This window comes from Hyperolius riggenbachi, chromosome 3, assembly GCF_040937935.1.
Source record: "Hyperolius riggenbachi isolate aHypRig1 chromosome 3, aHypRig1.pri, whole genome shotgun sequence".
Lineage (NCBI taxonomy): Eukaryota > Metazoa > Chordata > Amphibia > Anura > Hyperoliidae > Hyperolius > Hyperolius riggenbachi.
Window position 1 is genome coordinate 179,250,761 of NC_090648.1, and position 26,849 is coordinate 179,277,609.

Consider the following 26,849-nt stretch of genomic DNA (forward strand, 5'->3'; position numbering starts at 1 on the left):
CATCACTGGGATTCCCGTCGGTCTGGGCATGTGCACCACACTGTGCTGCAGTCGTTTACACATACTGCGATGCCATAGACCTGCATTACTGCACAATCCTGCGGTGGGGTAGATCATGTGGAACACACGGATGACTTTGTGATGGGATTGCTACTTCCGGCACAGTGTGACGCATCACGTAAGTATGTAAGCCTTCATATACTTTTATTGCCCTTACAACAGGGGAGTGTATCTAACACTATATGTGTAAAAGGGGCCTTAAAGGCAGAGGTTTAGCACTACAGCCAATGACCATTTTTAGAGGTCTGTCAGTAACTGTGTCCTACCTATTCCTCTCACTTTAAGTTTTCTTTCTACTTGTGAACTCAATTAACTTTTATTACCTCTTTTAAGTAAAGGCTCATAAAACCATCAATAATTCCGTCTTGTTCAAGGCCAATGATAAGACCCACCACACTGGTAAAAGCAAACACTGCATATACTAGAAAAGAAACAAAGAAAAAAATTGCTGGTCAACGTTAGTAAAGGAAGCTTTCATGATGGTATTCTAAATATAACTTTTAAAATGAACCTGAATCCAATATTTACCATAGGGTACCTTTTACCCAACATAATCCTACTGCTATCTTTATATGTTCTTTATATGGAATTACAATATACATCTGTCCTTCTGCCCCTCCCCCAAGTGACCACATTCAGCAGTGGCCCCTCTTCAAAGGGAAAATTGGTCCTGGCTACAAAGAGAAATCATGGTATTTGTAAAGCAGATGGAGAAAAGGAACTATGCAATGCTCACAGTTCAACTTGGCTATAAAAATCATTGTGGTCACGAGCAATTTAGGCACGGGCAAATAATGAGCATAATTTAAAATTACATGACCCAAGGATACTAGTATATGCTTTAGCTGCCCTGTGTTGATGCAACACACTTTCTGTACCCATCTCCTCTTATATAACTGGGCCACCATTCCACAGAGTAAAAAAAAAAATTCCAATGATATTTAAGTGAGCCATTACAGGCTGGATCATTACATCATTTACAATGGGAGAAAGATGTTCAAAACAAACCCAACAAGTTAGAAGGCTATGCAAGGATAGCTGGGAGCTTCACTCTGAGGCTGGATGATGACTGGTTTACACTGCAACCCAAACAGACAATTGTCTGTTTTACAGATTGGCAATGGTTCAGTAAATGGATGTGCCAATGGATCTCATGCTATTAGTAGGAACTGTTTACACATATATGTTTGCAATGGATCCATTGGATCCAATGTAGGCAAAAATGCGAAGTCCCGTTGCACCTTTTTTCCGGATAAGTGAATGTGTTTCCATTAGAAGCCTATAATGTAAACACATACATTATGGACTCTAAAAGGGCCTCAGCGGATCATCAGAGCAAATCCTGAACTGTTTGCATCGGCTGGCTGTTTTTGATCCGGCCCCAGTGTAGACCGAGCCAAGACCAGCTCTTATCAGAACTGGTTCAACAACATATGGCTCCCACATGGATTGTGAAAGATAACTAAGAAAGTTATCCACTTGCATATAGAAAAACAAACAGCAACAAAACACATTGGCCCTGGAGCATTAACCTGTTTTCATGAGTTACCATGTCTAATCTAGTTATCAGGTTAACACATACTATTAAAATACTTTTTTAAGAGCACAGCAAGCAGAAGTTGTTCAGAATGAAATAAAGTCTGGTATTCCTTTTCTTATTTTATGATTGCAAGTGTATGCTTTAGGCTTTACATAAATAAGGGGAGACAAGTCAGAAAACTTGTTGCGTTGTGAGGTATCATTCTTGAAGGAACATAAAGAACAAAGGCTTTCAACTGATGACGTTATTGTGTAGAGCTTTACAAAGCCTTGGGCCGTTAATTGACATCTAGAACTACTAAAGAAGGTCAAATTGTAAGTCTAAATTTGCCCACTAATGACACAATTATGATTGTGTTAACTTACCAAATCTGTATAGTAGAAGTGTAAACTGACTGAATATAATTTAAATGAATACTTTAGGTAGTCGCTCATATTACACAGATGTTGTAAGATTGTAACATTCAATCAAGATTGTATCATTAGTGGGCATCTTATTTTTTAGACCAAGCAAATGTGAGGGACCTGAGTACTTCCATAGGCTTCCGAGCAGACCCAATGACTTCTTTTACAGTAAAGACAAACGATGGAACGAGGGGTGCGATGAGAGAACCGGGAAAGCTCTAAGTGATACAGGACCTTCCCTATTATTACGTGTGCATAATATCTAACTTTTTGGGGGAAGTTGGTAACAGGTATCCTTTAAGCTGAATTAAGTGTAATATGCCAAAATGTCCTAAAGATGCCACTATGGGCCTGACTGACTGAGCCTTAGGATTGCCTAAATAAATTCTCCAGCTTAGTGTAGACCTGCAATCATTATTGTGGAGTGGGAAGTGGTTACATCACGCACTGTCCATCAGCAGCTTTTAGTACATGGACATGTTTCCCTATGCTTCACTAAGCATTGCTCTGAATCATGGATATGGTGCTCACATTATTTTTTTTTTTTTTTTGGACCTCAGCTCAGTTTTTGCCCAGCCTATGAAATGCACTTCATCGCAGTGCTCCTGTGGCTTTGGGCTTCAGTTGCATCATTGTCCATTTTTTATTTTTATGCTTAATCCCTAAATCACCTGATGAAGAAAGAAAAAAAGCAAAGAGATGATCAAACGAAGATAGGAATCTCTGTAAAAAATCTTATCTCATCATATAACATGAGAAGGTTTATCCTACATATAAAAAATGATACACACAGATAAAAAAGGGAGAAGACAGGGATAAGAGAGTATTCCTAGGTCTAAAAAAAACACCAAAAAACTCATATTCTAACATCCATCAGTTTTTTGTCATTTATGCAACCATAATCATCCATCTTACATTCCTTTAGATTGTAAGCTTGCAAGGGCAGGGTTCTCTCCCCTTTTGTTTCTTGATAACCATTATACATTTTATTCATCATGTTAATTTTACCACTGCCATTACCAATTCTATAATTCGTTTTTGTATCATTCTTTGTATTTTGTCACTAATTATGTATCTTGTATTTTGGTGTACACCATTGTCCGTATTATTATGTACCCCATGTTTGTTTCTTACTTTGTACAGCGCCACGGAATATGGTGGCGCTTTATGAATCAATAATAATAATAATAAATAATAATAATAATTCTCATTTCACCCATAAAAGATACATCCACTTTCACTCAACATTTCATCTTATCATTCACATCTTTGTTTCTTGACCTTCCAATATCTTCCTAAATCTTTCTATATCTTCCTATCCTCCATTTCCATTGATTAATTGACGCCATATATTCTTCAACTGATTGTTTTCTAGTCTCTCTACAGCTTGTATATCTCCCTCACACACTATATCCATTCGCTCAATCCATTCCTCTAACGAAGGTGAACTTTTTTATCCTTCCATTTAGTCAGAGCCGGATTAAGGCTAAATGGGGCCCTAAGCAAAGTAACTGATTTGGGCCCCCCCCCCTATCATGTCGTAATAGAATCAGAAGACGCAGCTGCACAGCAACATGCCGCACACACCGGGGCAGCCGAGCTACTGGTTGCTATGGGCAACATCCCGCTTTCCTCTGTGGGTGCACAATGCAGGGAATAGCAGCGGCAAAATGTAGAGTGAGAGATGAATGGCTGGGACATTTGCACTCAGGCTGGGGCACCCCTGTGAAGAGGGCGCCAGATATCACAGCAGCAGCACTTTCTCTCTGCATCTCCAGCCTGGCAATAACAGAAAGCTCTGGACACCGCCAAACCGGAAGCCGTTCCCCAGACAGAATTACATAACCACCCCCACCACCGAACAACCGATTTCCTCCCAAACTAGACAGCCACCATGCAGCCTCCATCCCAGTGAATACGATAGTCCAGCAGAGAAGGCAGCCGCTGCGGGGGAGAATGACAGTACCAGATGACTCACATTCACCTATTGCGATCCAAGCAGTAGAGGTCCCGTCATCCGGAGCCCATCTGTCTCCTATAGAGTGCTGCCGCTCTGTTACTACTACTATTACTACTTCCTACTTCCTGTCTGATCTGAGAATCTGGAAGTTTAGAGTGAGCGGCTGCACTGTAGAAGAGACAGATGGGTTTCAGATGACGGGATCTCTATCGCTTGGATCATGGATAGGTGAGTGAGCGTTTGCCATCTGCTGCTATAATTCTTGCTGCAGCTGTAGTTCTCTGTGGGAAGGGAGGGAGGAGTGGGCAGTGGCAGAGCACAGAGTAGCAGGAGGGGGACCTAGGAGGAGAGTCTGGCTCTGAAGACAATCAGCAGCGCACGGCATCATTTGACAAGACAAGACAAATAACATATCGCGCTTTTCTCCTGGCGGACTCAAAGTGCCAGAGCTGCAGCCACTAGGACGCGCCCTATAGGCAGTAGCAGTGTTAGAGAGACTTGCCTAAGGTCTCCTACTGAATAGTTGCTGGCTTACTGAACAGGCAGAGCCGAGATTCGAACCCTGGTCTCCTGTGTCAGAGGCAGAGCCCTTAAAGGGACTCCGGGCAGTGCCTGTGGGTATGCCTTTAAGCATACCCACAACTAATTAATTACATCCTCACACCTACCAGCATGATGTTTGTAATTATATCCCCCTGGGTTCCTTATATTTCATTGCATTGTGCTGAATCGAGCTGCCGACTTTGGAGAAAAGTCGTCCTGTGTAATACAATGTAACTATGGAAAGATGCATATCATTTTGAAGCTCTCTTTCTCCTCTTTCCAATGATAGATAAACTTCCACCCTATGCCTTTTAGTTTTTGCTATTTTCTCAATCGAAATTGCCGTGGCTGAGATTTTGATCGTGAAAATAGCGAAAACTAAAAGGCATAGGGTGGCGGTTTATATATCATTGGAAAGAGGAGAAAGAGAGCTTTAAAATGATATGCATCTTTCCATAGTTACTGCACTGCTCAGAGTCCCTTTAATTTAATTTACCATCTAGCCACTGCTGACAGGATGGCGAGGGCTGGTTTATGTGCTGATGGAGCCCCTTTGACTCTAAATGGGGCCCCAAGCGACTGGTTTTGTTGCCTGGTCGGTAATCCGGCCCTGCATTTAGTAGCAATCATACTTCTGGCAACCACAGTTCCTACTTTTTTAATCAATTCACTACTTAAATTGCTGTTTAAATTCAAAATCACATTATATTTAAAAGGAGCCTTGACGCAGATAGAGTGGCCAATGGCATAGTCTCCTCCAATCCAATCCCAATCCGCACATCCCTAGCATGCTAAATCATATTGTTCTCAACACTGCCATGTAAGGGTTTCAACAAAACCTTCTCCCAGAGCCCCCTCATCCCATACAGGGAAAGTAATACAATTGATTTTAAAAACATGTATCGGTTTTATTTCAGTTAAAACATTTTTACTTTGTGTCATTTTTTTGTCTGCTTAACCATAGGTGGTGTGACTAAAGAAGGGGTCTTCAAAAGACACCCTTCTATTTGTTATTTTATTATTTACTCAGTTATTACCCATACCTTCTGAATTACCTCCATTGCCCTTGACAAAAGTACCCCCATGTCAAAAAACATGTGGAACTGGTATTGTTAAGGCAGCAAAGCTCCACACCCTCTATCTCAACTGTCCTGGTCAATACCAAGAAATTTCATTTTTTTAATTTTAGAAAATTGAAAAAAAAAATCTAAAAATAATAAAAATATTTCATTTTCTCTGAATAAAAAAAAGAAAAAAAAGAAACACATCCATTATGTTGGTCCTTTGCTTTTTATATTGTTATAGGTTATACCTACCTTGGGGCAGTGCCCTAACAGTAGGAAATGGAGAGGTTGCAACTGCATTGGGGCCCTACTTCAACTGCAGTAATATATCTTTGTTGGTGCTATGCTGGTAATGATGACGTGTATCTACTTTTAAAAGTGGTAATCCTTAGCAAACTGTTTCCCTCCCCTGCTCAAACTCTGATCGGGGCCATGCTGCTCTTCAAGCATGAGCTTTGTGGCGCTACTGAGTACAGTCACCCCTGCGCAGTGAGCACTCCATGCTACACTGCTGGCGTGGCCATGCTCACGCAGGTGCTTGTAGAGAAGTGCAGCCTGGATCTCCTGGAGGGTCCCAGCGAGCAGCAGCAGGAGCAAGGAGAACCTCGGAAGCCTCAAAACCATCCAAAGCTTCCCTCTTGTCTTTTTGCTCCGAACTTCTGCACAGGTTCACTTTAGAAACCAAGTGCATGTTCCTGTTTTGTTTTTGAATTCCTCAATGTAAAAGGGCAATATGGTGCACCTCCTTTATCAAATCATTCCCAGTGAGTTCATTGAGTAGCTGATCTATTAATGCTTCAGAACCGTTATATATTTAGACATACGTAGTATGCTAGGAGAAGAATGATGGCAATGGTGAGGACAGAGTGGGGAGGCAATAAAAGTTCTGTAACAAAGGAGACCGGTGCTACAAGTGTACATGTGTTTAATGTGTATACATACCATAAAACAGAGGATCTTTAGGTGGTTTCTGAATGACCAGCAGACGGGATAATAATGCAACAAACAGCAAAATCACAGTAGCAGCAAGTGTAACTGGCCAAGAACTGGAAAATGTAAAACATCTTATAAATAAAACAACATTTACATTGTTGTTATAGACAATACTGGTTAATAGGAGATGCATTTTTCATTTTAACATGATCTTCTAACTGAATTTCACACAGCGCTTACTAGCATCACAGTTAGATATGTAAGGTGTATCCAAGAGCAAGACCAGAGTTATAAATGCATTTCATACTTGTCTGTAGAGACAACAGTGTGACCAAGTTCAGAAGAGTACACTTGGCTCTCTACGTTCCCTATGGAGTTGATGCTATAAATGTCATTAGTGACGTATCTCATGTTTAACACCACAGTGTGCCTGCATCATGTTATATTCCTGACTTACACTGACCAGCCACAGCATTAAAACCAGAGACAGCTGAGCCCATATGCAATTATATTTTTCACCTGAATTTTCTCCCAGGTGATATTTTCATAACTTGTCATAAAATGCCTTTTAAAGAGAACCAGAGATGAAGCAACCTCATGTATTTTACCTTATAAATCAGTGGGAACATGACAGTAAACACCTAATCTGCTCTTTGTTACATTGTTCTCTGTTTAATTTGCCTGTTATCACCTCTAAGATAAGAATCCCGACTAAGCAGTCGGTCTGGCTTTGCTACAGAATAATTATAGCTGAGACTGTGTTCTTTGCTGTCTTCAAGTCCAAGCCTGCCCCCTGCTGGCTTTGCTCAGGAATCATTATAGCTGAGTCATTATAGCAAAGCCAGAATCAATGCTCAGTCCGGGATTCTTATCTCAGCTAGATAACAGACACTTTTAGCAGTGAGGATGGAACAGAGAGCATGGTAAATGTTTTCTCTAATGTTCCCACTGATTTCTATGGTAAAATACACAAGGGTGCTTCGTCTCTGGTTCACTTTAAAGACAGAAGAGTTAACTTTAGGTTTGCCTGAGGTAAAATGTTTCCTGAATACTACATGCCTTATCACCATGGTGATAACTATAGAAACATTATTAAAGACAGGAGATAAGCTTAGTGAATTGAGGCCAATGTGCTCTTTTTCTGGACCCCTAGATTATTTACAAGAATTCATTAACAAACTGAATAATAATGCCTTGAATCTTCGCTTCACAGCTGCACCTGCTTTAAAGAGGTGAATTTTTTGGGCCTGAAGATTTCACTCGATGGGAATGGTGAGATACAGACCACATTATACAGAAAACAAATGGCAGTAAACAGTCTGCTGCATTACAATTCCTTTCACACATGATCACTTCAAAATAGTATTCCAGTGGGCCAATTTTTGCAAATAAAAAGGAATTGCTCACAGGAAATAGATTTTGAACTAGAAGCAGCTCTTTTGCAGAATAGATTCCAGACTAGGGGATACCCCAATCATGTAATCAAAAAGCTGGAAGAATAGCCAGAGATGCCAATAGGAATTCGCTTTTGAATCAACGGAAGTCTAGGACACAACCACTTCTCTGTCTAATCACCAGATATAACAATAGTTGGTCAGAGATTAATCAAACATTAAATAAACATTAGGACAGTCTCATGAACGATTCCGTTTTGAAGCAATACATACCACAGAGACCAAGTATTTTACCAAGAAAGGCCCCCACTATAGGTGACAGAGTATGTAGAAGTAATATTGTCAGCACTCCTAGACGTAAAACAATATACAAAGGTAGCTATCCGTGTGGAACCTGTAACATCTGTCAGAATATGAGGGTTACCAAATCAGTATGGGACTCAGAAGGGAGGAAAGAATGTACCATCAATTATTACATAAACACTTCAGGGGTTATAGATCTGATGGAATTCCGCTGTGGTCTGAAATATGTGGGACAAACAAAAAACGCTTTAAAAAAGTGAATACAGAAACACTTCTCAACTATCAGATTAGCACAAAGAGATTATGATGACAATAAAACTCTAACTCCGGTTGCCCTACATGCCCTTCAGAAACATGATGGCCGTACTCAGGGTTGGAAAATCTGTGGTCTGGAAAAAATCAGTCAATCCTCACGTGGTGGAGACGTTGTTACCCAATTGCTACGCAAAGAAACCAGATGGATACACAATTTAAAGACCCTTTCACCAACAGGTATTAATGAGAACTTTTCCTTTCTTAGTTAATTGCATGGTGGATCTTAGTCTCACGACCCACCCCTTGGACTTGGTCCCTTACCCCCCCCCCCCCCTTCCTCCTCCCCCTCTTGTTTGCCTTCCTCCTTCCACCCCCTTCTTCCCACCCCCCTCCCCACCTCCTCTTCTCCTCCCCTCCCCACTCTCCACCCATATTATGGTCACACTTGTTTCTCACTTGGGTTACACAGGCTTTGTCACATATATTATTTTGTGTTAGTGTTTTTTTCACTCCGCTTCATCACACAACTATATTTTTCCCAATCCGAGATATGTCCAGCCGTAAGTCTGTCACATATCTCATGCTATAGTCAGCCGTGAGTCTGAAATTTTTTATGAGTGTACTACTTGTCCTCATAGTCACCTCACCATTACTAATCACTTTCTGAATTCTCCTCTCAGCCGTTCTTGTCTATCTATATTTATGTAGTTGACAGCCGTGAGTCTGTCTCCTACATTTCTACATTCCCCTTATCTTATTTTTTGACACATAATTGCTTGAAGTGTGTTCTCTCTCTGATGCATCCACAGCATTTCTCCCCAGAATCCATAGATATATACATATATATATATTTTTATTCATATGTATTGTCTTCTCCACAAATTATCTGTATTGCAGATTTCATCCACAAGATGGCACCATATCTGGGACATGATCATTCGGTCTGTTGATTCCTTCCCCACACTCATTGGATTTGGACCTCCGGCTACTCGCTCTCTAATGGATATATATATTTTCTATAATATATTTGTGCCTAATCATGTTTTGCTTACATTGATTACTATTGTGTTTAAAGTCATGTGTACATTTATTGGAATTGGTGGGTACTTCCAGCTGTGCACTCTGCTCCTTTTCCTGGTTAACTCTCTCGCAATGCTCGCATTAAGCCTTTACAACTTTCCCCTTTACTGACGTAGTGTCGACCGTGTTGCTAAAGCAATGCGGTGCCGCTCTGTCAATGAATGAAGCTGCGTGGCCACGCAGCACTTCCCCTTCCTCTCTATGATGGCTAGTCGTTTTAGTATTTAACCGGATGTGAGAGATGCAGCGGGGGCGTGGTCTCTGAGGAAGCCATCAGTCGGCCGACGACACATGTGTCAGACCCTCTGTCGGGTGGCTGCGACTTTATTGGCGCACTGTATTGGGGTTACCAGCAGGTAATATCGGCGGCAGCCTCACGCTCTTGCATCGCTGATACATTGTTTCCTTTTCTAGCTGGCTGGTCCAGCGTATTCATGCTTGTTCTTGGGACTGTTTGTTGTGTCAGTACTTTACTGTGTATAACCAGGTCCATGTTTATGGATGGTGTCTTTACTTATGCACTTTACCTATTGCTGTAACTTGCTTATATTATATAAACTAATTGATTTATTTGTTTTTGAATAACATAGATGCACTTATATATATTTTTCACTACTATACACTCTTTGTACCTTTGCTTGAGCGTTGAGGGATTGGCTCCGCCTATACCTCTTACATTACATTTTATTGCTGGCCCCATACCGCATATACACTATTGTTCCGCGGCCACCCTACCCTTATTACAGGGTATTTTTATTATCTTTTTGGATTGTTCTTGTCTCCCTACCTTATGTAAGTCATTGTGATAATTGTGGTTTTATACCCATTGATCTAATATGTGCTCTTTTTGATACCAATAAAGATTATGTTTATATATCCTGACAATCTGGTGCGTTGTGAGATCTTTTTTCTCCATTTTTGTGTAATATCAACACTTATTAGACTGCTATAGCAACCCTAATTTTTTTTAAAGTAATTTTAAAACTATTATTTTAAAGTATTTTTTTTTATTTATTGTGAAATGTCATCTCTGTTCAGTGAGATGATTTTGCGCTTTTAGAAAAATGCTATTTAGGTATGTAGAACATTGCAGTGATGAGATCAAGTGAAGGACAGTTTAGTTTAGGTTGTTTAAGGCCACTTTCAAACTAGCGCGTCGCGGTACTCCCCCCTGCCGCTCTGGCCATTAATGTCAGTGAAACAGGCCACTGTACCCGCAGCGCGATGGAAGTGGTTAGAGCGATGCAGAGGCTGCAGGGCGTTGCTGGGTGGTACCACACAGCACACAATTGCATTGAAGTCAATGGTACCGCAATCTTTATTGATTGTTGTGCTAGCTGTGCATATGCATACTGTCAGAATCGCGTAGACGTACTTCCGGTGTGAAAGTGTGCAAATGACTTAAGACGTCTACGATCTCTGACATAATTTCTGCGCAGTACGTTCGGAGGGAGGGGCATGCAGATTTTCCTGTCAGCACTATTTGCAGCAGGGACAAATCTGCATGCAATGCACCTAGGGCTTGATTCACTAAACCGTGCTAACTCATAGCATGGCCGCGCCAGCGTTTTTGCGTGCAATGTGAATTTTCGCACGCAATTGCGCATGAAAGTTCACGGTTGCGCGCAAAAACGCTAGCACGGCCGTGCTATGAGTTATCACGGTTTAGTGAATCAAGCCCCAGGTGTGCAACCAGCTTAAAGTAGAAGTCAGTTCCTCATGGACAGCATGTGAGAGAAAAGGGGTATGCAGAGAACAAAAATGTTTTTTTCTGAGGACATAAATAAACTTTTGGAACACTGAGCTCTTGAAAGGCACGAGGACTATGTTTATCTGTCTGTGGGGCACTAAACTACATCAATCAGAATAAAGACTTACTGCACAAAGAGTGGAGCAAAATGCAATACATTACATGCAATGCATTACACTATACTCATCATGCGGAAGACTTTATGCACGTCATTCTGCTTAATGCAGTTTAGTGCATACATCCCTATGTTCTTTTTGTGTAACTTTGATACATTTTAGCAACAGAGTGTGAATAGTTATTGACAGACCTCCTATATTATTTAATTTTACAGCCCCAAAGATTATAATGATGGAAATAAATGGGCATCTTAACTTACCTTGTTGTCAGTATAATTATCTCAGGTACTCCTTAACACACATACAGTATAGCTATATTTTTTTGCGGTGCTGCAGAATTGTATATGAGTATTAATTAAAGCATAAATAAACTGACACGTTTGTGAGCCCCTAAACCCACCTTATGTATACTTTGGGTACTTATGCCACATGTTGATAACTTAGATACTAAAAGCTGCCCCCAAATTATTACTCAAAAGGGAAGACGCAGCCAGGCCCCAAGTAGGCAGGCTACATAGTCCTGTGATGAGGCCAGTATCACATTGTCACATTGTTCCAGTGAACTGTCATCACCAGAATGCTGCTGGGTACTGCTCTGGTCCTGCCAGTCTACTTGCATGGCAAATATGTTCAATGTCTCAGAACAAGAATTTGGAAAGGTTAAGCATGATAGATAACCTCTCACCATGTAAATTCTGGATGACACTTGGAGTTTTCAAATCATACACGCACACGTAGCAAAAATGAGCTCTTAAATTTTGCTAAATAAATGTCAATCAAAAAATTCAGTTAATCAGTTTAGGGAAAGATTATGAAAACAAGCATCTGAAAACATTCTCTTGTAATCAAAATAAACATTAAGGCTAGGTTCACAGTGGGACGTTGCGCAACTTTACACCGCAATGCAACAAAAAAGTGGTAACGCAGATTAACACTGTGTTACCGTCACATAAAGTAGGTACAATAAAGCATACAGTCAATGAAAAGTATGCTTTCCTGTACCTGGTAACGTGTGTGTGTTTAGATGTAACGCACTGCAGCAGTGCGTTTCCATAATGCAACATGTTTTAATGCAAACGTCGCATAGACTTTTTATTGCAGTGCGGTAAGTTGCGTTATCAAATTTTATGATGCAGCTCCGCAGCGTCCCATTGTGACAGAGCTGTGACCTTGTGAACAGCTGTGAGTGCAGAAAGATCAGTTCAAAGCCCAGACAAGCAGTTAAGGCAACACAGGGAGTAACATTCCAGCAGTCAAGTCAGGCTTGAGAGGAGCCACTGCAAACAGGCACCTGCTCTGATGATGTATTTCCTGTTTGGCGGCCATCTTCATTGTTTACAAAAATAATGAATAAAACAGTGATATTATCACCAAGTAAGCAGCGGGGAGTGCCGAAAATGTCACAGAGGGGGCTAGGAGAAGACAGCAAACAGTCTGGTATGTTTATTTATTTAAGATTTTCACAGTACAGATTTTCTTTAACATCATTGGTTTGCACAGAAGAATCACAATCTGAAAAATATCTCACATCTCTCCATTGTAACAGATTGTGTTATCATATGTACAGTGTCTTTCTGGATTACATGTTCGAAAACATGTGCACTCCATAGCAATAGACCCTACCATGAAATGACGTATGCGTTTTTTTATGTGCAGAGTGTGCTTTGCGTTAACTGCTAGTAATTCAACGCACACAGGGCTGGGCCAAAGCAGAGGCGGGAGAGGCACCAGCCTCAGGGCGCAGTGTAGGAGGGAGTGCACAACTCACTCAGCTATCATTCCCCTATTGTGTTTGAAGCAGAGAGAAATAAGAATACAGGATACATGGCAGTGACTGCAAGCCAGATAGTGTGTGATGGCTGGGGTGGGAGGGATGCAATTTGGTGTTTTAGCCTTGGGTGCTGGAGGCTCTGAACGCACATAGCACAAAGTTAAGAGTTAAACTATTGCTGTTTGAGTAAGGATTAGGTTTATGCTGTCATCAGGATATTGTTTCAAGCTAAAGGTTAATGACAACTGAGCTTCTGTAACTGAAGAAATAGGGAGGTTCTTAATAGAATGTGCCATTGGTGAGTGGGGGCTGGGTTGTCATTACTTAAAAAGGAACTCCAGTGAAAATAATGTAATAAAAAAGTGCTTCATTTTTACAATAATTATGTATAAATGATTTAGTCAGTGTTTGCCCGTTGTAAAATCTTTCCTCTCCCTGATTTACATTCTGACATTTATCACATGGGACATTTTTACTGCTGGCAGGTGATGTCAGTGGAAGGAGATGCTGCTTGCTTTTTTGGCAGTTGGAAACAGCTGTAAACAGTGCAATGAGGTTCTCAGACAGAAAACTGTCAAGACATGTCCTGACATCACACTGTGGGAAGGGTTGCACCACAATATTAGCCATACAGACCCCCCCTGACGATCAGTTTGAGAAAAGGTATAGATTTCTCATGGGAAAGGTGGTATCAGCTACTGATTGGGATGAAGTTCAATTCTTGGTTACCTTTTCTCTTTAACTGCTCTGCGACCGCCTCATGCCGATGGGCGGCCACAGAGTGGCTCCCCCAGGACTGCCTAACACCAATCGGTAGGGAATGCCTCCCCGATGTCATGCACAGTGGGGATCCGTGATTAGCCTGCCAGCCTCGATCGGAACTAGGAGACTGTTAAAAAAATGGCAGTTTTCACATGTACAGCCTGGAGTGGCTCACAATGTAATCCCTCTCATAGGCTGATGCTTATGAGAGGCCATTATAGTGGTTGGATCTCAGGGGGAGGGAGGGAAGGTGGGAGGGATAAAATTAAAAAAATATATATCTGTTTTTATTTAAAAAAAATTTACCAGTAAAATTAATTGAAAAAAAAAAAAAAAAGAATTTGCAGCAGCAATCAGATACCACCAACAGGAAGCTCTGTTGGTGGGCAGAAAAGGAAGTAAAATTCATTTGGCTGTTACGTTGTATTGTAAAAAATTGCATCAGCACTGGGGGAGAGGGGGGTGTAGGTCTCAAGAGGTTAATTTACGGGTGCTGCTCCTCTGCCCCCCCCCCCCCCCTTCATTCCTGTACGGGATACGTCAATTTACCCAGGAGACAATATTCCTGGAAGAAGTCGGCACACCATCTGTTATTCTTGGGTGCTTGACAAAGTGGCATAGGCAAATAGGCAATACCACATCAGATACAATGTTGAAAGGATTGTCGGCACACCACTCTCTATATAGCACACACTTTATTGTGCCAGTCTCCACGAGAAAGTCCAACAATTGTTCAGGGTCCCTTTTAGGGGGACCCTGCGCGGCCCGCGAAAACAATTGTTGGACTTTCTCGTGGAGACTGGCACAATAAAGTGTGTGCTATATAGAGAGTGGTGTGCCGACAATCCTTTCAACAATTTACCCAGGAGAGACCACAGCTGTGGCGCATTTTGAAGTTCCTGGTGAAGACGCAATGCATGCCAGGAGATGTAATCCATGACTGCGAGAACTAAGTGTCGGACACAACGGTACCACACTGTGCCATATAATTAGGCTGGACTGCTTGTAATAAAGCACATGAGCAGGCACCAGCCCCACTGATGCCAGTTTCCTTTTTGGTCTACGCCCTATGAGATTCCCCCTGCAGCTGCACTTCCACCATCACCCATGCAACAACCCCCTCCCCTCCTGCACACCAGGGAACATGGGTGATTGCAAAAATGGATTGGAAAGTGTTAATCCTTTTACTTTATTTTTTTTAAAGCCTAGTTGACAACAGTGTCCCAATTTAACTTTGCCAGTGACACACACACAGTGCGATTCCATGCACAGCTCAGGCAGCTGATGGCAGATGAGTATGGAACCCCAGTGATATCCTATTGAAGTACAATATGTGAATGATATAGCGTGGAAAGTTCAGTACACAGAATACAAAAGAACACCAGCATAGTGGCGCAGTGGTTAGCTCTCTCGCCTTGCAGCACTTGGTTCCCGGTTCAAATCCCAGCAATAGCACTGCGTGGGTTGCCTTCGGGCACTCCGGTTTCCCCCCACATCCCGAAAAAATTAAGGTTAACTACCTAACGACCGCGTCACGCCAATGGGCGTGAACGCGGCGGCAGCCCCAGGACCGCCTAACGCCAATTGGCGTCAAGTCCTGGGGCTGCAGTTTCCCAGGGAACGGCCGCGAGCATGCGCGATCGTTCCCTGCCAATCGCGGCCAGCAGGCTGTTTGTAAACAAAAGAAATCCCCTTTGTTTACACGCGTACAGCGCTGTGGTGTCCGGCAGCGCTGTACGAGATCGGTGATCCCTGGCCTCTGATTGGCCGGGGATTACCGTCTTCTCATAGGCTGATGCCTATGAGAGGCGTAACAGGAGGGTTCGCCGTCCTGGTAAATACAGGCTCTCGGAAGGGAGGAGGGAAGGGGAGGGAGGAGGGAGGGAGGGAGGGAGGGTGAAACAGCCTATAGAGGCTACAAAAAAAAAAAATTATAACGCCTGCAGCGATGGGACCCCTCCGGCGCAATGTCCCCTAAGGGACAAAAAAAGGAGGTGAGTCCGATCGCTGGGCTCCTTAGCTGGGCTGTGCAGGAGGCTGAAAAGCCTGCACAGCCCAGTGCAACACAAAACAGCCTGGTCAGTAGGGGGGTTTAACACCGCGGTCCTCAAGTGGTTAATTGGTTTCCCCTTAAAAATTGTCCCTAGACTATGATATATACACTACACAATACATACATAGACATAGGACTATGGTAGGGATTAGAGTGTGAGCTCCTCTGAGGGACAGTTAAGTGACAAGACAATGTACTCTGTACAGTGTTGCGGAAGAGGTCAGCGTTATATAAATACTTATTAACAATAGTAATAAAGGACGTGACAAGCATGTTATTAGCAAATAATGTGCATTTTCTCACTGTGATCAATTAAAGAACAACTGTAGTGACAGGGATATGGAGGCTGCCATATTTACTTCCTTTTAAGGAATACTAGTTGCCTGGCTATCCTGCTGATCCTCTGCCTCTAACACTTTTAGCGATAGACCGTGAACAAGCATGCAGCAAATTAGGTGTTTCTGACAATATTGTCAGATCTGACAAGATTAGCCTTATGCTTGTTTCTGGCATGATTCGGACACTACTGAAGCCAAATCGACCAGCAGGGCTGCCAGGCAACTGGTATTGTTTAAAGAGACTCTGAAGTCTCAGAAAAAAAACAGCTTTTATTTCCTATCCCTCTTAAATATTAATGACCCACCTGAAATGCTGCATCCCCTCGCCTGAACGCTCACTTAATCCCCCGAAATCCCTGGGCAATTTGGATTTTGCTGCCCAAAGGAGGCAGAGCTACAGCCCAAAGCTCTGCCTCCTTCGGGCAGCAAAATTCATTCGCGTCAATCTGCGCTGATCTCCGCCTCTCCCCGCCCGTTTCAGTGAAAGAAGACTGAGAGGGGTGGGGAGAGACGGTGATCAGTGCAGATGAGTGAGTAGAGGCAGAGCTATAGTCCAAAACTCTGCCTCTACACAGAAGCACTGCCCAAATCTTACCTCTGGGATTTCGGGAGGACTAAGTGAGCGTTCAGCCACGTGGATGCGGCATTTCAAGTGGGACATTAATATTTAAGAGGAATAGGAAATAAAAACTGTTTATTTTTTTGAGACTTCAGAGTCTCTTTAATAGGAAATAAATATGGCATCCACCATATACCTCTCACTACAGTTGTCCTTTAAACAGAATTTTTATTTAACAAATACGATTTCTAGTAATTACCTATTGTGTTATCATTCACTTACCTATCGACTGTAGACACATAGTTGAAAAGGTAAGTGACAGGGATGGCCGTTAAGGATAACACGAAGACCCCCGTTGCAGCAGGAGCGCTCATTGTGTTGGGTTTTGTGGCTGCTTCAATAAATCATCATTTTCAGTTAGAGGAAGGTCTAGTTTAGGATATGGAGAGCCTGGTGTAACAGCTGTTCCATGGCACTGCTGTCAGCTTCCTATGCACTCTGCATGATAATCACCCTCTCAGAAAGTCTCCTCAGCTCCCCACTTGTAGATGCAATGCTTGCTGTACAGCCCTCACAAGGTTACACACATGGACACTCCAGCCTCCCCTTGTTCTGTACAGGCACCCAGCTGACTGCTGTTTTCAGAACTTGAGCTGCTTCAGATTCCTGCAGAAGAGCTGGCTCAGGCAAGTGCCAATACAAGAAATCCAGCAAGCTGCCTGTGACCTCATCTGATTGACTAAACTTGCAGCTAATCAGCAGCTGAGCCTCAAACATCATACACAATTCTTATGGAATATCCTACAACAAAAGCCTATGGAGCCTGTTTATAAGGAAGGCGATAAGGGTGCTTGACAGAAAGGTGTTATTTGTTCCAAATGTTCAGATTTATAAAAATGTTCATCAGCTCATATGAACATCACTAAAGGTACCCATACATGACACAAATTTTTTATTTTGATTAGATAATTTTGTTCGATTATTCTCTTAGATCGAATATAAAGATTTTTTTTCCAGATTTTTGGAGGAAGCCCTGGATAAGTAGCAATTATTTTCTTTTAAAATGCCTTGATAACTCCTTTAAAGGGAATCTGAATTGGGTAAAATTATTTAAAATCAGCACATGCTGTAGCTGCAAATGAATATTACATACTAACCTCACCGTCAGTTCCTCTCAGAAGCTCATCATTTTCTTCTTACAGTGATCCCTTCCAGTTCTGACAATATTTTGTCAGAACTGGAATATACCAGTTGGTGTCAGTTACGTATCAGCAGCTGTCAGTTACAACTGAATGTGCAAGGAAATGTCCATGTTTCCCTATGGCTCAAGTTGGTGATATTACAGTTTAACAGTGTGCTGACCAGGAAGCTGTTATGTGGTAATGGCCATTTTTAAAATGGAGGATGGAGAATTCCCCTGATCACAGTGGACAAATGGGACACAGGCATGGGCGTCCGCACATATGGCAAAATGGGGCAGACGCCGCCCCCTGGCCAGCTGCTGCCCCCCCCTAGCCACCCGAAACCGGAAGTATCCAGCCGCCTGTCAAAGACAGCTCTCAGGGGTACAGTCACTCTCCCTGGGTGGCTGGATGATCAGCCATAGCGGGTAGGGGCGGGCGGCTGTGCTGCTGGATCCGTAATAATTGGATGGGCCGGCAGCTGTGGGCTGGGCGTGATTCTGAGCTAAGGGCCAATCGGAAGCTGCTGTTTCTGTGTTGGGCTACAACAATATGGCGGCGCACAGTTGCAGGGACGGAAGCAGCTCTCTCGGGGGTGACAGTTGAAGCAGCACACTGACCAGGATGGGAAAGCTGCCTACAGCAGCCAGTTGTCCACGGAGGCTGAGTGATGACAGGGCTTCCAGGGCTATTCAGCATCCCAGGCTCGCCTTGCTGACACAGCTGAGGAGGTGAGAGAAGACTGCACAGCAGGGGCTCTAGATGCTATCACAGCGTGCTGGCTTTCCTGTACACGCCCCCCTCCTCCACTATCCTCCTGCAATCTCAGAATCCCCCGACTGAATGTAACACAATGGAGCCTCAAAGTCACACTCTCCTGCACTGGATGAGGCTACAAAACAGTCTACAGGTACAACAGTGTGCTGCTGGACAAATGGCCTTTTAAAAAAAACTGGTGTATGTGTTTGTATATATGTGTGTGTTTTTGTGAATGCACATTGATATGGAGCTGTGTATGCAGTATGTGTGGTGTGGGTGGTTTGTAAGGTGTGTGTCTGTGTGGTGTATGTGATGTGTGTGGTTTTTGCAGTGTGCGGTATTTGCAGTGTGTATGGTGTAAGCAGTTTGTATGTATGTGTGTGTTTTTGCCTGAGTGAATGCACATTGATATGGAGCTGTGTGCAGTTTGTGCAGTGTGTGGGGTGAGCAGTTTGTGCAGTGTGTTCTTTGTGTGGTATTTGTGGTGTAAGCGGTTTGTGGTATGTGGTGTGTTCAGTATGTGTGGTGTGGGCAGTTTGTGAGGTGTGTGGTGTATGTGATGTGTGTGGTATTTGCAGTGTGTATGGTGTAAGCAGTTTGTGCGGTGCGGTGTGCAGTATGTGTTTGGTTTGTGCAGTGTGGTGTATGTGATGTGTGCGGTATTTGCACTGTGTATGATGTAAGCAGTTGGTGCGGTGTGGTGTGCAGTATGTGTTTAGTTTGTGTAGTGTGTGTGGTGTATGTGATGTGTGTGGTATTTGCAGTGTGTATGGTGTAAGCAGCTTGTGCGGTGTGGTGTGCAGTATGTGTTTGTGCTGTGTGTGTGGTATTTGCAGTGTGTATGGTGTAAGAAGTTTGTGCGGTGCGCTGTGCAGTATGTGTTTGGTTTGTGCAGTGTGTGGTGTATGTGAATATGTGTGGTATTTGCAGTGTGTATGGTGTAAGAAGTTTGTGCGGTGCGCTGTGCAGTATGTGTTTGGTTTGTGCAGTGTGTGGTGTATGTGATGTGTGTGTGTGTGTGTGTGGTATTTGTAGTGTGTATGGTGTAAGCAGTTTGTGCGGTGTGCGGTGTGGTGTGCAGTATGTGTTTGGTTTGTGCAGTGTGGTGTATGTAATGTGTGCGGTATTTGCAGTGTGTATAGTGTAAGCAGTTTGTGCGGTGCGGTGTGGTGTGGAGTATGTGCTTGGTTTGTGCGGTGTGTGTGGTATTTGCAGTGTGTATGGTGTAAGAAGTTTGTGCGGTGTGCTGTGCAGTATGTGTTTGGTTTGTGCAGTGTGTGGTGTATGTGATGTGTGTGGTATTCGTAGCGTGTATGGTGTAAGCAGTTGGTGCGGTGTGGTGTGCAGTATGTGTTTGCTTTGTGCAGTGTGTGGTGTATGTGATGTGTGTGGTATTTGCATTGTGTATCGTGTAAGCAGTTTGTGCGGTGCGGTATGTGTTTGCTTTGTGCAGTGTGTGTGGTGTATGTGATGTGTGTGGTATATGCAGTGTGTATGGTGTAAGCAGTTTGTGCGCTATGTGTTTGGTTTGTGCAGTGTGTGTGTATGTGATGTGTGTGTGTGTGTGGTATTTGCAGTGTGTATGGTGTAAGCAGTTTGCGCTATGGTGTTTGGTTTGTGCAGTGTGTGTGTGTGTGGTATTTGCGGTGTGTGGTAGGCCTGAACGATTTTAGGAAAAAATTGAATTGAGCGATTTCTGTCTGAAATTGCGATTTCGATTCTAGTCACGATTTCCTTCAAATCAAGCTTTGTTCCCCCTCTGTCCCCCTGTATCTCTTTGTGTCCCCTTTGCCTCTTTATGCCTCCTCTGGGTCTCTCTCTTGCCCCCTTTGTGTCTCTGTGCCCGCTCTGTTTCTCTCTCTGTCTCTCTGTGCCTCCTCTGTCCTCCAAGCTGCATCAGTTCTGGACATAGCTTCAAGCACGAGTCCAGCGATGCCCGTCTATCCACTTCGCCTCCTGCCGGTTCTAATGCACGGAATACTTCCTGTATGTCATGTGACATAGAGTAACCCAGAGTTTTGCTAAGCACCAGAGCTGGCAGATGATGATAGAGGACGGAGAGCGTTGGACTCGAGCGGTAGGTATGTCCAAGGCTGCGGGCCGCACGCGCCGGGACTTTGGGGAGGTTTGAAGCCATTTCTTCAAATTCCCCATGTGGAAATTATGTGATCGCGATAATTGTCACTTTGACGATTCCGAAATTGTGATGTTGGTGATCACGATTTTGGTTTAAATTCGATTTATCTTTCAGCCCTAGTGTGTGGTGTGTGCTGCATTGCTGCCTGTGTAAACAAACATGTTTTTGGAATCCTCTGACTAGCACTGGTCTGCTCTTCAGCCGTAGCTCGTCCTGTGCACATTTGGTTTTTGTTATCCTTGTTATATTTTTGACCTTGCTACAGCGCTTGTGTAGCAGATTTGACATTTGGTTTTTTAGCCGCTGATGTGATGTAACTGATCATATTTTAATATTTACTGCAGGAGATCTAGTTGGTGTGGGAATGCTCCTGCTACTGCTCAGAATGCTCCTGCCAAATATTTATTGTGGCAATATTTTTTGTAGAAAAGGGGGCTTCATCTAACATTTTGCTGGGTAGGCCCACTTCCACCACTTCTAAGTTCGTGTACCCATGACCACGCCCCACCCATGACCACGCCCATGTTCTGTTGCATGGACACACCCATTTTTCGGCGCGGCGCGCTACGCGCGCCGCATTGCTTCGCCCCCCCCCTCACTTTTGCCCCCCCCTGGAAAATTTTCTGCGGACGCCCATGGACACAGGAGAGGAGAAAGAGATTGAGGAGTAGATTGCACAGGAGGTAAGTATGACCTGTGTATGGTTATTTTGGCTTTTTTATTTTCAGTTCAGGTTCTTTTTAAGAGTATTGTGGTGATTGCCATGTTTATAAAATGACAGACAGCCGATTGCCATGATATTACTGCCAGATATTGTATTGCGGTTTTAAAATGGAAATGCCATGGGCTACATTGGAGAACAGTGCTGGTTGTTTCAAACTACACCTTTTCACGTTTGAATTTAACATAATGTCAGATGCTATTAAAAGATCTATAACCAGGCATTGGGACATCTTAACGAAGGATGCAAGCTTGAAATCTTTAGTGGAAGAAGGACCACTATTCTCATTTAAGAGATCTCCAACTATAGGGTCTTCCATGAGTAGAAGCGAATTTCGCTCCCCTGAAGGAAGTAATTGGCTGCGGGGTTACCAACCACAGGGCAACCACAGATGTGGTCGATGCAAGTCATGCAGGCAAATGGCCGTGGGTTCCAGTATTCAAATTGGCCCGGTCCGACGAAATGTACCCGCGTTCATTACTTGCAAGACCAGGTTTGTGGTGTATGCCCTGTGGTGCCCGTGCGGTAGATTCTATATTGGTGAAACCACCAGAACATTGGGAGAAAGATTCAGGGAACACTATAACTCTATAGGTTCTGGAAAGGGCTCTCCCAGAGTCATTGAACACATGAGGAGTAATCATAGGGGGGACCCCAAGAAACTCACCTTTGCTGGTATACTTCAGGTCCCGCCTCCCACCAGAGGAGGGGACCGAGAAAAGAAATTGAAGCGAGAAGAGGTCCTACTGATCCTGAGGACCAATGCCATGGGTCCTTTGGGTCTCAATGACTATACTGATCTCTCCTGTTTCCTAGATCCTTAATTTGGAATCTTGTGTGTTGCAATAAGTATATAGACTATGTTTGATCCTCCTTAACTCTCCTTCCCAACACAGTTCATCTGTGGTTTATGAATAACGTTATTTGTAATGCACGATATCTTTTTAGTCCATTTTGCCCTCCTTACTCGCTTAGGCCCGACTAGTAGGCTTGGTCGCTCCGCTTGACCGACCCCGTGTGTGGTTATTTACCCCACGGGGGTCGGCCTATGGGATGACCGAGCATATGTTGATTTTATTATGCTACACTTCCCTACCCACCACTAGTGTATAATTTATTTACCCACATAGTGATGTTCACTGTGAGTTTTCGTCCTCAGTGATTTTTGCTGCAGAGACAGCATTTCACTGATTTGCAACAGGCATTTCAGTACTTTATCTTTATCCTAACCTCCCCTGTCCTTTTTTCCTCTACTCGTTTTCACTTTCACACTCCCTTTCACTTTGTACTATATTTTTTCACCACTTTTCTTCCCTGATGCTAATCTGGGGATGCTTTCTCCTAACGTAACACAAGATGGCGCTAATCCGGCCCAACCTGAGGAGCTGGCGTGCACCAAAGCGTATGTTACGCTACACTGACCAATGGGATCAGCGCGTTGTGCCGCCATGATGTCAGACGTAGCTGACACGCTATGCGTGTCAGCCGTCTGTTACAGTGAGGAAGTTCGCAGAGGGGCGGAACAGGCAGACGGAATACTTCCGCCGCACGCAACAGGCTACAAATGCCAGCAGCCTGAGCCCCCCGCCATGCAGCCTCCGTAGATGCGCAGACGTGCGCGAAACGGCCGTCAGGCTTAAACCACCAGCACCCACCGCACCACCAGGTACCCCACCTTTGTTTGAATTCATCCATTGTGCCAGCCAGCAACGTTTTGTACTTTTTGTATGTGTTTTATCCACGTCTGAGAAATAAACCATCAGCTATTTTGCAGTGCCGGTTCCCTCCGCTTTTTCATTTCTCTGCCACTCTGCCAAACCTGTGTATACCAGAGCACGCATCTTTAAGCTGACATAGGGGCACCTGTATGACTACCTAAGCACTCTTGCTATCTCCATAGTGCCAACCCGCTTTTCCTCCACCTCCTTTTGTTTCAAACTACACCTCTGCTCATTTTTACAGGCGGCTAAAAAGTAGTGGTACACGACCGCAGTACAAGTCAATGGACCACATACCGCTGCTTTTTCTCACAGGTAATCCAACGCATCGGTGTGCATGGGCCCACTGTAGTGCATTTCAGCGGTAATTATAACTAAGGGTATAATGCACCACAGCATGCACAGTACTGCTGCCCCCTAAATGTATGTACACACATTAGATAACAGACTAACCAGCAAGCTCCTGGTGAACCAGAACTCATTTGAGTGTGTAAGCGGCTACAATGGTGCTAAAAGCCCCCATACTAAAATGCTATGGAAAACAAAAGTTTGCTTTCTTAAAACAGAAAGAATTTGCGATAATTCAGGTTGGAGTGAGCTCCGAGATGTCTCCCAGTGCATCACTGCTGAATATATGCAAATTAACCATTGTTGCCCTTAGAAGCTAAACACACATCCAGAACCGCTGGAATGCAATGATGTGTCAATTTGTTAATTTGCACAGATTATTATGGCTCCGTACAAATTAACAAACTGACAACTGACACATCATTGCATTCCAGCAGTTCTGGAGGTGTGTTTAGCTTCTAAGGGCAACAATGGTTAACTTGCAATTTTTCTACCTATATAACCTATACTGGGGGAATCTGCCTATATAATCTATACCGGGGGAAGCTGCCTATATAATCTATAGTGGTGGAAGCTGCCTATCTAACCTATACTGGGGGAAGCTGCCTATCTTACCTATACTGGGGAAACCTACCTATCTAACCTACACTGGAGGAAGCTGCCGATATAATCTATACTGGGGGAAGCTGCTTATCTAACCTACACTGGAGGAAGCTGCCTATATAATCTATACTGGGGGAAGCTGCCTATCTAACCTATGCTGGGGGAATCTACCTATCTACAGCCAAGCAAAGCCCCAGGGCCCCAGCCCAGCAAAGCAGAGCCCTCAGCAAAGCAAACCTCCCAGCCTAGCAAAGCCTCCTGGTCCCATCCCAGCAAAGCATACAGCCAAGCAAAGCCCCAGCAAGTCACCTAGCAAAGCCAGGCCGGCTCAACGTCACCGCCAGCCAGGCCGGGAAAGCATCACCGTCAGCCAGGCCAGCACAGCATTACCACCAGCCAGGCCGCACAGCATCACCACAAGCCAGGCCAGCACAATATCACCACCAGCCGAGTACAGTGCACAGGCCAGCCAGGCGAAGGCAAGACAGAAGCCAAGTGAGGGGTTTATATATGTGAAATGCTGCCTATTGAATATATTTAAGTTACGCCACTCCTATGTTCAAGTACATTTGGCCCCACCTATGACCACACCCACTTTACATGGCATGGCCACGCTCATTTTCGCCGCAGCGCTATGCGCCCCAGACACTCGTTCCCTCTTGGTGCCCAGGGGTGCCCCGGATCTCCCAGGAATCTAGAAACGCCCCTACTGGGTAAATTATCTTCCTTTCAGGTCCTATTACAGCATCTACAGTGCCGCTGTCACCATTAGAAAACCAATTGCAGGCCAGTCATAAATTATTTATAATCAAATGGACCAGGTAACAAGACAATTAAAGGACAACTATTGCGAAAAAATGTTAAATTTAAAATACATGAAAACACAAAAATAAAAAGTACATTTCGCCCATAGTAAAATGTGCTATAAATTACTTTTCTCCTATGCTGCTGTCACCTAGAGTAGGTAGTAGATATCTGACATTACTGACAGGTTTTGCACTAGCTCATCTTCTCATGGGGGATTCTCAGGGTTTTCTTAATTTTCATAAGCACTAAGTGAATGGCAGTTGCTCAGTCCACCTACCAGAATAGTGAGCAAACAGGTCAGGGGTCCGTTCCAGGGAGTGTTTTTGTAAAGTATAAATTAAATACTGAGGACCCTTTCACACTGAGGTGGTCGGGTGTGGTAAATTTACCTCGCCCCACTGCAGCCTAATGACAGTCTATGGGTTAGTTCACACTACCCACTTTGTGGTACGCTGCGCCGGAAGTGCCCTATCTAACGCAAGCGCATACCTACGTTGCCGTGTGGCTCCTGCAGCGACCAGCATCGGACCGGAAGTCGTGCAAGTTTATGGCGACACAAGGTTTTTAAAAAAGTTGGCGGCGTTGCAGGAACGTATGTGCAGAAGAGTATTTTCACAATACGCTTCCGCACATTTCCAGGCTGTACCGCTGCTGCCAATCTCTAGTCTGAACCCGGCCTCAGGCTCCCTCATGAGGAGATGAACCAGTCAAAAACCTGTCGGTTCCATCAAATTTCTACTAACTACTGCAAGTGACAGCAACTTAGGAGAAAAGCAATTTACAGCTCATTTTGCGCTGGAAGAAATATAAGAAATATATTTTGTATGCGTTCACATGTATTTTAAATTTTAAATTTTTTTTGTGATAGTGGTCCTTTTTAATGAAACCTGTGCAATGACATTCAGACACCATCAAAGCTCCAAAGTGCACCATTGTGTGTTTGCTATTGCTTGAACAGAGTAGTGCTTTCTCATCTGCCCCATCATCTTTCCAGAGACAATCATCAAGCACACATACTTCTTCTTTATATAGGCAAAAACACATACTGAACAAATCCCGTGCACATAACACAGGAGACACACTGACAAAACATTTAATTTCTAAGAAACAAGACAGCGCAAGGCAAGACTAGACTTGGCTATGTTTCAGGGTTGAGTTTAAAGAGACTCTGTAACAATTTTTTCAGCCTTAGTTCTTCTATCCTATGAGTTCCTATGCCTGTTCTAATGTGCTGGGGCTTACTGCAGCTCTTCCTAATTACACTGTCTCTGTAATAAATCAATGTATCTTTCCTCTGTCCTGTTTGTTGGGCTAAGGCTTTGATTGTGTGGAATGTGCAGGGCTGCTTGTGATTGGTAGAAGCGATACACACCCTCTGCAGGCCCCCTGCATACTCACACACTATGCTTAGCTGAGCCTATTAGAAGCTGGTTAGTTTGTTTGTAAACACTGCCTAAAACTGTTAATTACAAGCCAGGATTGCAGCAGAGAGTGGCAGAAACAGCACACAGGGGCACAGGAGAAAATAAGGAATAGAATGGTATGCTTTTTAGTGTAAGAATATTAGAGTACAGATTCTCTTTAAAGATGTGGCTGTTACTCACGAGTTATGCTAAAAATCACAAAAGTATTAAAGCATCTTTTATGGGGGACTGCTGAGGGAACTGTGACGTAAAGCAAGCATGGATTT

General features: G+C 43.6%; 1 protein-coding gene across 5 annotated transcripts in view; it reads right to left on the reverse strand.

Annotated features, from left to right (window-relative positions):
• Nucleotides 1-26,849, reverse strand: part of TM6SF1 (transmembrane 6 superfamily member 1) — an 85,511-nt gene that overhangs the window by 32,390 nt on the left and 26,272 nt on the right. The window contains exons 1-3 of one of the 5 annotated variants that reach the window (XM_068275353.1): nucleotides 17,168-17,475; nucleotides 6,514-6,617; nucleotides 384-481 (exon numbers count right to left, since the gene is read on the reverse strand). In XM_068275353.1, coding sequence (XP_068131454.1) covers nucleotides 384-481; nucleotides 6,514-6,617; nucleotides 17,168-17,259 — 294 coding nt within the window. In that variant the 5' untranslated portion in view covers nucleotides 17,260-17,475. Of the gene's footprint in view, nucleotides 1-383; nucleotides 482-6,513; nucleotides 6,618-9,508; nucleotides 9,608-17,167; nucleotides 17,476-26,849 lie in introns of those variants that run through there. The other 4 variants (XM_068275351.1, XM_068275359.1, XM_068275354.1 and 1 more) reach the window with 4 other exon arrangements.